Source organism: Pseudopodoces humilis, chromosome 2, assembly GCF_049639895.1.
Source record: "Pseudopodoces humilis isolate 2021_Gansu_Grassland_sample_001 chromosome 2, ASM4963989v1, whole genome shotgun sequence".
NCBI classification, from domain to species: domain Eukaryota; kingdom Metazoa; phylum Chordata; class Aves; order Passeriformes; family Paridae; genus Pseudopodoces; species Pseudopodoces humilis.
In genome coordinates this window covers 13,066,988-13,080,870 of record NC_142201.1, presented here as the reverse complement: position 1 = coordinate 13,080,870, position 13,883 = coordinate 13,066,988, and the positions used below count along the sequence as shown (strand labels likewise).

The following is a 13,883-nucleotide window of genomic DNA, read 5'->3' as shown; positions in this document are numbered from 1 at the left end:
TTCACAAACTGAATTCTTTTGGAACCTTTTTATAAAATATTCTTACCATTCTTATTAAACTTACTTATTCTGGAAAAATACCCACAATAATACATAACTAAATAATTGTACTATAGTCTCTGAAATCTAGATATCTTAATTAGTCATTTTTAATTCTCCTTTTTTTCACTAAATTCTCTGCATTTCCTATTGTTTCATGAAACATTTTTTGACACTTCATGAATTTTTTTTAGTATTTTTCATTCTGCCTTGTGAAATTGAAAGCTAAATCAAATGAACTCTATTAACACAATATCAGTATATTTCTGAGCAAAGTAAAGCAGGACTTTCAAAAACATTCAAGGCAGAAAATGTTTGGATCTTTTTTTGCTGAGACTTCAACTTCTAAATCATGTGACTTTTCTGACTTGAGAAGAAAGAAACCAGGCACTTTGTGTTCTTACACAGCAGTAGGTTTCCTGATAGTGTGACTTCCTCATTGTGAAATGCAAAACAAAGAGAGTTGAGACAACACAAAGGCTGTTGTCTTTCACAGAGACAGTATTCCCCATTTCTGATGCCAGTCTAATTATTTCTAGGGAATGAAAAAATCTGTATTCATTAAAGGTATGTTGTTAGGCTGAGTCTGTTCTTTGGTAGTTTATTCAGATTCAATCTCCCTACTAAATACCCTGTCCTAAGGGATTTCCAGACTCACAATCCATTAAATAAATTTTAACTTTTCTGCTACTAGCCACTGGCAGTTGCTTAGTGATATGGAAATGCTTCTGTTCTTTGGGCATCTCTATTCTTGCTCAAGTAGAGGGTAAACTGAACCATTTAGCGTGTTTTCATGAATCCTAAATTATTCTCCCAAGCCTTCAGGCACTTTCCACTGTGTGCTAACACCAGCCACCCAAGAACATACACACTTTATACACACTTCTTTACATAATCCTCTTGCAGTATCATGTTCTGTTCACTTAGACAGCTGGTCCCTCTGTCCAAGTGAAGGCCAACCTTGTAGCTTGTTGGATACATTAAAAAATAGGGCAGTGTGTTGTGAGAGTTGGTAGCATGACTTACTGTCTATCCATATCCCAAACCACTCTTTAAACAACTCAGATTAAGCTAAATGTAAAATAAAGCGCTCCTTTACAATATCCAAGAATATACATGATAGTGGCACAACTAATGGAAGAGGGTGAAAAGAAAACCACACATACGCCAAAGATTTGCGCTTCTCTGGGTGCCAGCCCAGCTAGTAGGTCCATTGACCACACAGTTATCTAGATCATTATCCAGCTCATTCCTCAGCGTACTCAGAGGAGGTGCAGGGGCTGAGGATAATATCCAGAGGAAGTGCAGGGCTGAGGATAATTCCGCCCTTTGATACTCCGAAGTCACGTTGTTGAGTGTACCCAGATGGAATTTTCCTCATCACACCCACCTCTCTCCTCAGTTGACATCCCTATCTCCATCAGGATGGCATCGGAGCCTCCCTTACAGCAGATTACTGGCAGATCCCCCTGCTTTAAACCCACTCCTTCGTGCTTCTCCCAGCACAACCCCTTCCCCTCCAGTGAGGCTGCTTACGGTGCGTGTGCCAGCCCGGGAAACGTCCTAACCCCAGGGTTAAACTTCAGTGGTTTGAACCTTTTTCCGTAAGGACGTTCCTGCCCGGGGGCGTACCTTAGTGCCAGACACGCTCCCGCGCGTTGGATACGGATCACTGCTCCGCAAACACTGAGGTTTGCTTTCTGTCTCTCCCCACAGCGGAGCACGAAGCGCCCCCAAAGCTGCCCCGTGCTCTGCGGCCAGGGCGGCGCCCATGCAGGGAGAGCCCCAAGCCGAGGGCAATGTCGGGCTCGGTTTTCGGGCTCCCGCGGCAGCCGGTGCCGGGGGTCCCCGAGAGCCGGTCCCGCCGCCCAGGGAGAGCCGCCGGGCTCTCGCCCTGCAGCTCCGCCCAGCCCCGCCAGGGGCGCCGCGCGCGGATGGGGGAGGGCGAGTCACGAGACGGCCGCAGCTGTTGCTGGCAGGCCCGGGCAGGATTCCGAGGAGGGGCGCGGCCATTGGCTGAGGGCGAGCACGGAGGGCGCTCCTATTGGTCGGTGGGAGCGGAAGGCGGGGCAAGAACGTCTTTAAATAAGGCGGCCGAGGCCGGCGCCTATTACTCTCCGAGTCGGGGAAGCAGCGGTAGGGAGCTGATACCGCCAGCAGCCGAACGCCGCCGGGACATGCTCTCAGCCTGACTGACCGCAGGTGGCCGCCGCGCCCGGGACACGAATGAAGAAACAGCTGCTCCTCCTGTTCACGCACCGGGGACTCGTCAGCCGAGGGGGCCGCAGGGGGAAGCGTCGCCGAAAATGGCTTCGTTCAGCATCCGCGCCGCGCGTCCCGAGGACTGTCCCGACCTGCTGCGACTGATCAAGGTGCGGCGGGGTGCGGGGCGGGGGGCAGCGCTGCCCGCGGCCGGAGCAAAACAAGCTGTTGCGCAAGGGCGGGGGGCGGGGAGAGGCCGCTCACAACCTCCTTCTCTTCCAGGAATTGGCGAAATACGAGGACATGGAGGACCAAGTGGTGCTAACTGAGAAAGGTATGGAGGCTGCAAGAGCTCACCCGGTTGGTGGCCGAGTGACAGCGCCTGTGGCTCAGGTGCACGTGTGTTCTGCTTTTCTAGAGCTGCTTGAGGATGGTTTTGGCGAGCACCCTTTCTACCACTGTCTGGTTGCAGAAGTGCCAAAAGACCAGTGGTCGTCTGAAGGTGAGACTTCCTGGTACTTATTTTTGGACGCTAAATACACAGAAGCATCATTTGCTTAATGTTAACGATTGTAGTTGAGGTTCCGCCAGTGGACTGGGATAGGAGACCTAGGTTAACTGGTAAAATTCAATAATGTATAGTGATACTCTGCTGAAGTGGTTGCTAATCCTGGAAACATGGGAGATCAAGTATAACATAATGTACTTGACTCCAATTATTAAATGGCTTTTCTTGTTTGACCCTGACTTACCTTTATGTAATTCTGTTGAATCACATTTTTTTCTTTAATTTGTCCCCAATCTTCAGGTTACAGTCTCTAGCTTCGCCATGTACATGGCCCTTCCGTGTACATGGATGGGCGGGGAGGTAACTAAAAGATCCGTTACACAATAAAGTAGATGATCATAATATGAGGTAAGGTCTACAGGGGCAAGTGCTATTCCCAAACCTTTACCAAAGACACAGTAGATCACAGAAACCTGTTTGCACGCTTCTCTTACAGTATGTGCAGAGTGTTACAGCAGATGTAGTTAAAATACTTAGGATTTATGTTTGAGTGGGCTGTTGTTGGAAGAGTTGGTTTTTCTCTTCAGCCACACGGTTATAATTGAAACTGCAGCTTTTACTTACCTTGACTTCCTGGTGCTGAAGGTAAAGAAGAATGTGATGCTCAGTGGAAGTGCTTGAAATGCTGCTGTAAAGGTGGCCTGTAAATAGGCCTTCTGGCACAGTAGTTACTGAGGAATATACATGGAAAGATAAGTGTTTTCCAGGGTTTGACAGACTATACCTAAGGAAGCAGAGCTGGGGTAATCATTTAGATTGTGAGCCGCTGTCTGAGGTTCTTAATTCTTCCAAACTGGAAATTAATCAGGGTGTGCATTATTTTGTAGAAAAAGGCCTTGTTAACACTTACTATGGCAGTGCTTGGAGGATTTCAATGTATGGACAGGGCAATCTTTTTTTTATTAGGCTGATACAAATTTGTCAGAACTTGTTTTTAACTGTGTGCTTATTTGCAAATTTCATTTTTAATTGTAACCTAGTATTTGCAAATGTCAGTCAAATGTCTGCATGTGCCAGAGAATCTGTATGTTTAAACATGCATGTAAAAGTTAATATTTTTACCTTTTAAATTCTGACTAGCTGAAGTTACATCCTTTGTTTCAGAAACATGTGTTGTGGGCTTTGCCATGTATTACTTCACTTACGATCCATGGATTGGAAAACTGCTGTACCTTGAAGATTTTTATGTGATGGCCGAGTACAGAGGTACCTATTGCAGAATTAGATGAGTTGCTTCCTGCAAGGTTTCTGTAGACTTAAAACTTAAGTTTCTTGTTTCTTTGGTTTTTTAGGACTTGGTATTGGGTCAGAAATTCTGAAGAACTTGAGTCAGGTATGTCTAAGTGCTAAGTCTAAACAAGAATTGAAGGATGCAGCAGGACTCTAGACAGCTTAAAACATTGGCTAGAGTCTGCTAAACTGCGAGAAATGCTGCAGTGACTGTTGGCATGAACTAGATGACTTGTTGGTGGTAGGCTGTTGCTGAGTCATCTGGCCAGCTGTCCCTGGGCACTGTGACCATGTGGCGTTGGCTTTGCAGGTGGCTGTGAAGTGCCGCTGCAGCAGCATGCACTTCCTCGTCGCAGAGTGGAACGAACCCTCCATCAGGTTCTACAAGAGAAGGGGTGCCTCGGATCTGTCCACTGAGGAGGGCTGGAGGCTCTTCAAGATTGATAAAGAGTATCTCTTGAAGATGGCAGCAGAAGAGTGAGAGATTATTCCAGCAAATAAATTCTTTCTGCGAATATATGTGCTCTCTGAATAAACTCCTTCTTGCTTTCTGTGTATGTACAGTTTGTAGTGGAATAAAGTAGTGTGGATGCTAATAATAGTGCAGGTGTGGTCATAGAGTAATGGTACTGTGATCTGGAGCTGAGGCATCTGAAGTTCAGTATGTGCTTGTGTGCATCCTATACCAGTGTGGGCTTGTAATCCTTGTATATGGAAACTTCATTCTTGTAAGTGTCATTCAAATGTGTACAATGTACACACTGGTAGGGCTTGTTTTAATTATTGCCTTTTATAAAAATAAAATAGTGTTTTCACTTAATGGCAGTAGTTTTTACTTTAATTCTCACATGAAGTTTTCCGTCAAATAACATGCAGATTAATAAAGGACTGAATTGACTTCAACCTTCCAACAAGTGAAAAGTGAAATGATTTACCATGATCCCAGTGGCATAAAAGTGTACTTATGTGCCTTTGGGGCCTGGTGGCACCTGAGTGTTTCAAAGGGTTTAAGATCAACCCCTGGTGGTGCAGGGCATCCCAGCTTGTGATCTATAGGTACAGTTGGAGTCCCTAAATTACGTTACTGCTCTCTGGACAGCTGTTCCAGAAAGTCTGGAGCTTAGGCCTTGACTTGTCTGCTGAGCACCTCAGCTGGAATGGTGTAGCCTTGAAGGGAAAGAGGCATTCTGGCGTGGTTTCAAGGCCTAAGTAACAAAAGTTGGTTCTGTCTGGTCACTTGAAATGAAAGTATATTTACAAACCACACAAAAAGCTCCCTTATGTGATTCTTAAACCACCAAACTTGAATGCATTTGGTGGTGTGTGTTTCTGATCATGATTTCAGATCAGGTTCACCATTTCTGCTAAGCTGTAAGTGCTGTGTAAAGCAATAAGAAACCAGCCCCGTGTGTTTAAGTGTTTGCACAGTAGCATATTAAAACAATGCTGGTCATCAGATTTTTGGTTGTCTTTGAAACAAATTAACAAATTTGCAGTAGTATGCCCTTCTCATTAGTTGGTGTAAGTGGATGCATGCAAACTTTGTGTCGCTTTCCTCTTGCTCTCTGGTAAGCCTGCAATAAAAGGCTTTTTTTGGCCAGCACTGCTTTCACTTCAAAGAAAGGAGAGTTAGCTGCCTTGTAACATAAACTGGTTTACATAAAACAGGGTTTTAAACCTGTTGGTCACTGGATAAATTGAGTCACATATTTCCTCATCCTAGAGAGCAGTGAGTAGTGACTGCTTCAGCCGTGGGAGATGCTGAACTAACTAAGAATAAGCTATCACTCTGCCCAGGGCCAACAGAGAGCTGTGCATGAAACTCTTCTTATTTTCTGTTTTGTTTTTGGTTTTAGCTGATGTGTAGTCAGCAGTGTGCCAGCTCTGCCCAGGTGTGAGGTTTGGCTGTCAGCTGTTGCTTTGAGAGTGAGAACACTAATAAAAAATACAGGAGCTCCTGGAACACAGAAGAAGGTAGCTCTTCCTTGGGAGTGTTGGTGGACAAGAAGCTCAACGTGGTCTTAGCGATTTGCACTCGCAGCCCAGAAAACCAACCATGTCCTGGGCTGCTTCCAAAGCCTTGTGGGCAGCAGGTCAAGGGAGGGGGCTCTGCCCCTCTGCTGCACTCTGGTAAGACCCACCTGGAGTGCTGCATCCAGCCCTGGGGTCCCCAACATCAGAAAGACATGGGCTTGCTGGAGTGAGTCCAGAGGAGGCCATGAAGATGATCAGGGTGCTGGAACACCTCTCCCATGAACACAGACTGAAAGAGTTGGAGCTGCTCAGCCTGGAGAAGAAAAGGCTTCAGGGACACCCAGCAGTTTTCCAGTATCTAAAGGGGCTACAGAAAGATGGAGAGGGACTTTTTACAGGGGCAAGAGGGCTTTAAGCTGTAGGAGGACAGGTTTAGACTAGCTAGTAAGAAGAAATTTTTACTGTGAGGGTGGTGAGGCAATGGAATGGATTGCCCAGAGTTGTGGATGTCTCATCCCTGGAAGCATTCAAGGCCAGGCTGGATGAGGCTTTGAGCAACCTAGTTTAGTGGGTGACATCCCTGACCATGGAGGAGGTTGGAAGGAGATGGTCTGTGATATCCCTTCTAAGCCAAACCATCCTATGTTTTTGTGATATGGTTCTGATGCTTATCTGGACTAACTCCACCTGGACTGAGAACGGAACAAAAATTACCTTGTCTGAATAGGTCAGGTTCTGCATAAGAAACATCCATTTCCAGGCCTGCCCCTGTCTGTCCAGCAGCACAGCTGCTGTGGCAGCATTCATACCACACACAACAGCCTGGAGCTCAATCCCCCTCCTACCCAAGGGCAGTGGAAATCTTTGTTTCTTGCTTGGCCAAAGTCCAAATGCCAGTCTACAAACCTCCCTATCCTTATCCTACAAACCTAACCCTATCCTTGCTGAGCCTGTACTCTTCTGGAATTCAGCAGGCCAGAGGAAGTGAGAACAAGCATACCCAAGGAACCAGCCCAAGAGCTGGTGATGGAGGCAGAAGGGGGAAGAGGAGATGGTCTCTAGCAGTTCACACTGAGCATCAGGGTGTTGTATCTTCTCCTTGGTGAAGATGTACTCACTTCACTGGTTACTCTGTGAGCTATATTAACCTCCTCATCTCACCATCTCATCTCAATCTCATCTCAATACCTCCTGCATCTCAGTCCTAGTGCAACCTGTTTTGAAGTTATTTTAAGCTTATTCTTCTGGCTCCATTTATCAGACCAGAAAGTGATTGCTAGTAGAGCAGTTTAAGAGTGTTTTTATTTTGAAATTAACAGTTCATTAGATATCTAGGGCAGGCCTGCTTAAATCTCAGGCCCCAGACTTCTGGAGCACAATAAAGCTATCAAAGCAGCATGACTGGATGGAACAAGCTAACTAATTAAGCATTATAATTAGGAAAGTAAGTCAAATACTTACTTAGTCAAATTTTCAATAAATTTAAAATTGTTTATCATATCTTGTTCATCTTCTGCCAATGTGGCTTACCATTGCATTTTCTAAACAAATTCTGATGGAATGGATTCTCAGGGATTCACAGAAAACAAGTGAGGCAGTGCTAAAAGAGAATACCTCTTCTAGCCAATGGGGATAATTTTAAACACTCACACGTGAAAGGAAACACAAGGTCCAACCTATCAGATATTACTTTTGCTGAGATCCTACTAAGAAGCAGGGTTTTTAAAACCAGCAGAAGTATTCTCACAGTTTTGGTTAAGAGTCTCCAACAGCAATGTGGCAATGCTGTGGGTTAAGAAAAGACCAATTATTAATGCCCTCAATAACTTTTTCTCAAACTACGGGAGGACCAAAGTGAGTCTGGAACTAAAACTTAGACATACAACACAGCGTTTTCTGTGGCTTTAGGTGCTGGAGAAACCTCAGCTGGTGTGGCTTTCCTCGGTGCCAGGAAATCACACCGCCAAGCCGAGTGCCAGCGCATGATGGAGCTGAGCGATACCAGCTGCCTTTGAGCTGGTCCCTGGTGTCCCAGCAGCGGGAGCCCATCGTAGCAGAGGCACAGGGCTGGCCTGCAGGTCAGCCAGAGCTGCGCAATCCCCTGCAGCAGCGAGCCTGCCTCCGGGGAAAGCTTAGGGAGCGAGTGCTACCAGCGCTGATAACATCTCCAGGGAGCAGAGGTACAAAGCTCCTCCTCGCTCTCCCTCTCAAACTCATGCCCCGGGAAGTTCTCACGCTGATCCAGCCAGGGGGACATTTCGCAATGGCAGAGTTTCCACATTCCCATCGGGCGGACACAGAAGGGTGGCCTTGGACAAACTCGCGGCCGGAGGATGCGTCAGGACCATCCCGGCTGCGAGCGGAGGGAGCGCCGGGCTCGCCTCCCCCTCTCCGCTTGGCTTTTCCTGTTCACAGGCTCCTGCACAATGATCCGAGCCGTAGCCATAGCGACGGCATGGAGGGAGGCTTGTTTTGTCTACAAAAGTTAAAACAAAATGTATGTGAGGAAAACAAGCCTTTCCCCTCCCCTCTTCTCGTAAAGAGACTTCGCTGTCGATGTAATTCGAAAAGCCAATGCAAACTTTTCCTCCGAAAAAGCATATGGGCGCTTTACCGCACTCCTGCGCGGTGTTTTGTTTTGGGGGAGTCGCTGTCCTGGCGCCTGGCCCGCGGGGAGCGGAGCTGTCGGCTCGGGGCAAACACCAGCTCCGTACGGAGCGGGACTCGGGAGAGCTCGGCCTAATTCCCCGCCGGGCAGCCCTGCCTCGGGCTGGAGGCCGGCCCAGGGGTGTGTGTCGTGCCTCATTTCGAGCTGACCAGAAGCTTTATTTCCTTCGGCTTGTCCGAGCTTCTGCTCCCAGCGCTCGCTCCCCTGGGCTGTCCCTCGGGGAGCCGGAGCTGAGCTCCGCAGCTCACACGGACTGACGAGGGCAGCGCCGAGGGACCAAACCTGCGGCTTAAATAATTCACCTCACGCAATGGACTCTGCTGTGCCCGGTTGTTCTGCTTGCCTGGGCAGGATTGCCTAATTGTTTGGGTTTTTTTAAGTCAGGTTTCAGAGAAGTGGCTGCAATTTCAAGGGAGGCCTCAGCTGCCGTCCGAAACCAAGCAGCAAAGCAGCACCATGTCTGCTGCTAATGTTTAATCTCGCTGCGAACTCAAAGCAGGCTCTAAAACAATCTAGGCAAGATTCCCTCCCAGGACGCTTTCTTCTCTCACCAAGACCTGGCTAACTTTTTTTTTTGCGTTCCAGATGTTTTTTGGTAAATACAACCTTGATGGAGGGCTTCAGAACCCATCAGGAGCTCAGACTTGACCCCACAGGGAGCTCACGGAGGAGAGGGTGTGAGGCTGGCCAGGGTGGATGTGGGCTCTGGGGCAGGAGCACAGCCCAACACCAGTGTGGCACTGGGAGATGCACCTCTCCCAACCCTCAGGCCCTGCCCTGCTGAGCTCTGCCTTTTTCTTCGATCAGACACACTCTGTGTTTGATAACAGAATAAAGCCAAGGAACACACCTCAGTTAAAAATAGTGACTGAGGGGGAAGAAATTCCATCTTCAAACCAGTTTCAGTTTCATTTCATAGAAATGAAACTCCAGGCCAAAGCAAGAGACAAAAAGCCCCCGGGGATAATTAGATTGTGAGGATGGAAAACAAACACCCTGTTCAGAAAACTGCTCTCAGGTAAATAGTTCTGTTTGTGTTTCAAACTTTGCGTATTTTGACTGTTGATATCAGCAGGTGTCAGACGGTCACATCAACTCACAGGAAAAAGGAACCTTCATTTTCTTGAACTGTTTCCCATCTCCACTAAAACAGACTAAAAATAACATGCTTTAGTAAGACAAAGCCAGGTGCCCATCCTCTCCTGTAAGTTTGCTGTATGGCATGATGAGATAGCTTTACATCTAACAAATCACCTCCCAGGAACCCACTGTGGAGGGATGGGACATGGATCCCTGAAATTCCTACTGGAAACTTTCCTCCACACAGGAAAAAATATGAGCGAGACAGTATCTTTCCACATGAAAGCCCATCAGTGTTTCCAAGTAACTGGATATTGCAATGTTATTTTCAAAACACACTGATAAAACTGTAGGGTGAGACTTTGGAAAGCTGGTTACTATAATTGGACACCCAGATACCACTGTGGAGGTACCTTTGAACTGATTTTATTGCTCTCATGATGAGCAAACTCCAGTCTGGGCTCTCTGTGATCTCCCTGAACTTCCAGATTTGGCCCACTTGAGTCACTGACACACAAACACCACCGCACACTTTGTGCAGGAGGAAACAAGACTCGTTGTTTTGGTCTGTAGTCTCGTGCCTTTTGCAATCAGCTCACATGATGGGATTTGGGTTTCTCCCCCAGCCAGCTTCCTGCCATGGCCTAGCACAAATGTATATGAACATTTCCAGCCACAGCCACAATGTGTTTTAGCTACAGTTGCAGGTACACGTGTCTTTTTCAGAGTTAACATACAGGAATGGATCAAACTCTGCATCCACCACTCCTAGAGGTCATAACCTCCTTACAGGGGTGTAGCTTTGCCACTGGAGCAGAAAATGTAAATTAAAAAGGAGGCAGGAGAAGAGATCTGCAGCACTGAAGGAGGCCAGGTGCAGGGGCTGACCACAGCCTGCCACAGGAAGCCACACACCCAACAGAGGAAGCAGCATCAAGGGACATAGTTCAGGTTTTTTCTTTCCAGATAATGTAATCATAACAAACTGTAAGACTTATTTCACGAAATCAGAAGTCTGAGAGGCAAATTCTTGGGATACATTAATAATTTCTGGATTATTTTTACCTCCCATTGATGTTATTAGCCATAACTCAATGGATTAGCAAGTACTAATTTTGGATTTGGTGGTGCAGGAGCAGGAACTATTCGTTTGCTGAAGAGCAACAGGCAGAACTGGCAGATGGAGGCAGCAATAAGTGCTAGGATCAAAGAAATAACACTTTATTAATCCAGTTTCAAACAAAAACAAAACTAGCTGAAAATTTGAGGGATAGTGGCTATTCTTTAGCCAGGCAAGAAAGCACACCCTCTTTATGTAACTACATATCTCTGAAAGCTGTAAAGCTGCCAGACTGTAAAACAGGGTGGTAAACCAAAGTCCACTGCATTACAAAGTACAGCTGGTCCAAATGACAGTGAAGTCAGGACAAGGCTAAAGAATCCCAAAGGAAAACAAAAATAAATTACGTAAGCAAATATTCAGGATTTATACACATGAGTTGATTACCTTCTCAGCACAAAGTAATGAAATTATGCTGGATTTGCATACTGGATTTGCCATCACCACAATTTGAAATTTGATGACAGAAGTCCTGCAGGGACTCAGAGCCCCAGAGCTCCTTTACTTTCCATTTGGGCTTGGTATCAGCAAGCTATTTTCTGCTGTTAAAAGCCAAAGCACTTCTCATCCCCAGAGCTCAACACAGTCAGACATCCCTGCATCACTCCCAGGCAGGGCTAGGTTTACTTTTAGGCACCCAGAGCCATGTGCATCTCCAGCACTTTGGGGCTCCCCTTACACAGGCTTACATCTTGCTTCTCAGCTGAGGCATTTTCTGCAAAAGTGAAAGGTCCTTTTTCACAGGTCTAAAAGCAAATGGAGGTGTAGAGGAGGACATGACATTATCTCCTGTTTGTTCTTAAAGATACTGTTGAGCCTTTTGGATCCCAGTGGTGATGGTCCTTTCATTTAAGTTATAAAGCATTAGGTACTCCTGTTTAAAGAAGTAAAGAATATAAATCAAATATAAATTCACCTCAGGCATGTGCAGCTTGCAATAAAAGGTTTTGAAGCACCAGCATGCTGTAGGCTGTGCTGGGCCAGCCCTCACCCCTTGCCAGAGAGCAGACACAGTCCCTCAGCTAACTGGGCTGAGGTGCAAAGCCCCAGCACCATGGGGACAGTGGCACTTGCAGCTGCTCCTTCTCTTTCATTATCTTTTCCAAGCTCAACCATGGTGGCTTTACTTTACACAGCTCTGAATAGAACCAAGCTCATCACAGGTGCTGCAGGATGTTTCAGAGGAGTTTCTGTGGGAGCTGGCACAGAACAGAGGGGCATGGAGGTGTCCCTGAGCCACTGGAAGCTCTCAACCCCTTGGTGCCCCAGCACTTGCTCTGTGCTGAAGGTTGCACTCCACAGGAGAGACAGATGCCTGGGGAAATGACCACAGACAACTCCAAGTCTCAAATCCTCCTAGTCTTGTTTCTGGTGATACTGCAGCCAGCAAAACCTGCCTGGCTGCAGCAGGGGACACCTGCAGGCTCAGCACCTGCCAACACACACACATGGACACACACCATGGCAGCCAATGCCAAGACTGTGCCCTTTTCCAGGAAGGCTGAGCCCAGCAGTCTCATGATATGGCAAACAGTGCTTGAGGAGAGCCTGGGTTTGTGTGAGGCAGCTGCTCTGCAGCAGGGCTGAGCTGGGGCAATTGGGATTTACTGCTGCTGGGACACCACAGCCAGCATCACAGCTGTGGCCTCAGTGTTGGCCCATGGTGGAAGGATGATGGAGGAGAAACCCACTGAGGTAAACACAGGCAGACATGGGAAACAAGTGTGGGTTCATCCCTCCCCAGGCTTTTGGGCATGCCAAGGGCAAAGGAGGGCTGGCAGTGGGTCTGCTCTGCTGCTGGGCCCCCTCAGCAGCTACTCTGCATCACAGGGAAAGGAGGCTCAAACTTCTCCTTCAGACAGGGAAGTGCCTTTTCTGAGGAGGCTTTTGGAGTGGAACGTGACAGGCCAGGGGTGCGTTATGGCGCTGTGGGTAGCAGCACACTTGGCTGCCTGTCTCACAGGCCACGTCCCAGCACACTGGGCAAAACATACACCGAGTTTTATAAGTGAAGAAATACAGTGCCCTGTGGTGAAGCAGCAAGTGTTCCCAAAAACAGCTTTTTGCAATGCAGCTGGCATGAAACATCAATACTTTTTCCAGAGAGTCTCTTTTACCAGAATACTGCAAACTCAGCCACCACCCCAGGCCAGGCAAGTACAGCCAGGATGATGTCCAGGGCTGATTTCAAATCAGCTTTCCCTGTGACACCTGAGACCAGCCTCCATGGACGTCCAGCAGAGCTGACACTATTAACTAAATCCCCTTTTTTTCAGAGTAGTTTATTTAATCACACAGTCTCAAAGTTATGTGTGACTCACATCACATGTGAGTGAGCGCACGTATCTGAGTTCCTCTTCTTCTGCCCCGTTAAAGCCATAGTTAAAAGACTTTTCCCACAAACATATAGTGGAGTTTGTCTTCATTCACAGCAAATACAGTTATTACCTGACTGATAATGTGCATAAACAGTACATGAGTTGCACCTGATCATGATAAGGGTTTTTTTGAGTATTTTCCACTAAAGGTGTGGCACTGAACTTCTAATGCTTGTGTCCAGCTGTGGGATGAGTGGGAATACAGTGGGCTGGGTGAAAATCTGGCTGAAGAGCAGGGGTCAGAGGGTTGTAGTGAATGGGGCTACATGTAATTGGTCATCAGTGGTGCTCCTCAGGGCTCAGCTCTAGGGCCAGTTCTGCTCAATGTTTGGATAAAAGGAGGCTGAGAGGCAATCTCATTGCTCTCCTGGGGAGAGGGAGGTGATGACCTCTTCTCCCTGGGATCCAGTGATGGAGTGTGTGGGAATGGTTCAAAGCTGCATCATCAGAGGAGGTTTAGACTGGACATTAGTAACCTCTTTAGCAGGAGGGTGGTCAAACTCTGGAACTGGCTTCCTAGAGAGGTGGTCAATGGCCCAAGACTGTCAGTGTTTAAGAGGCATTTGGACAATGCCCTTAACAATCTGCTTTGACTTTGACCACCCTGAAGTGATCAGGCTGTTG

The 13,883-nt window shown here is 47.2% G+C and overlaps 1 protein-coding gene across 2 annotated transcripts; it reads left to right on the top strand.

Moving 5' to 3' along the window:
• The first annotated feature begins 2,140 nt into the window (after positions 1–2,140).
• On the top strand, positions 2,141–4,859 carry SAT1 (spermidine/spermine N1-acetyltransferase 1). 2 transcript variants are annotated; one of them, XM_005516695.2, is made up of 6 exons: positions 2,141–2,411; positions 2,524–2,575; positions 2,660–2,743; positions 3,914–4,015; positions 4,102–4,142; positions 4,350–4,859. In XM_005516695.2, exons 1-6 carry the CDS (start codon positions 2,346–2,348, stop codon positions 4,518–4,520), a joined length of 516 nt encoding a protein of 171 aa, XP_005516752.1. In that variant the 5' UTR covers positions 2,141–2,345; the 3' UTR covers positions 4,521–4,859. The 2 variants fall into 2 exon arrangements, with proteins under 2 accessions (XP_005516752.1, XP_014106838.1); XM_014251363.2 differs by having other exon boundaries at positions 2,524–2,743.
• The last annotated feature ends 9,024 nt before the right edge of the window (positions 4,860–13,883 follow it).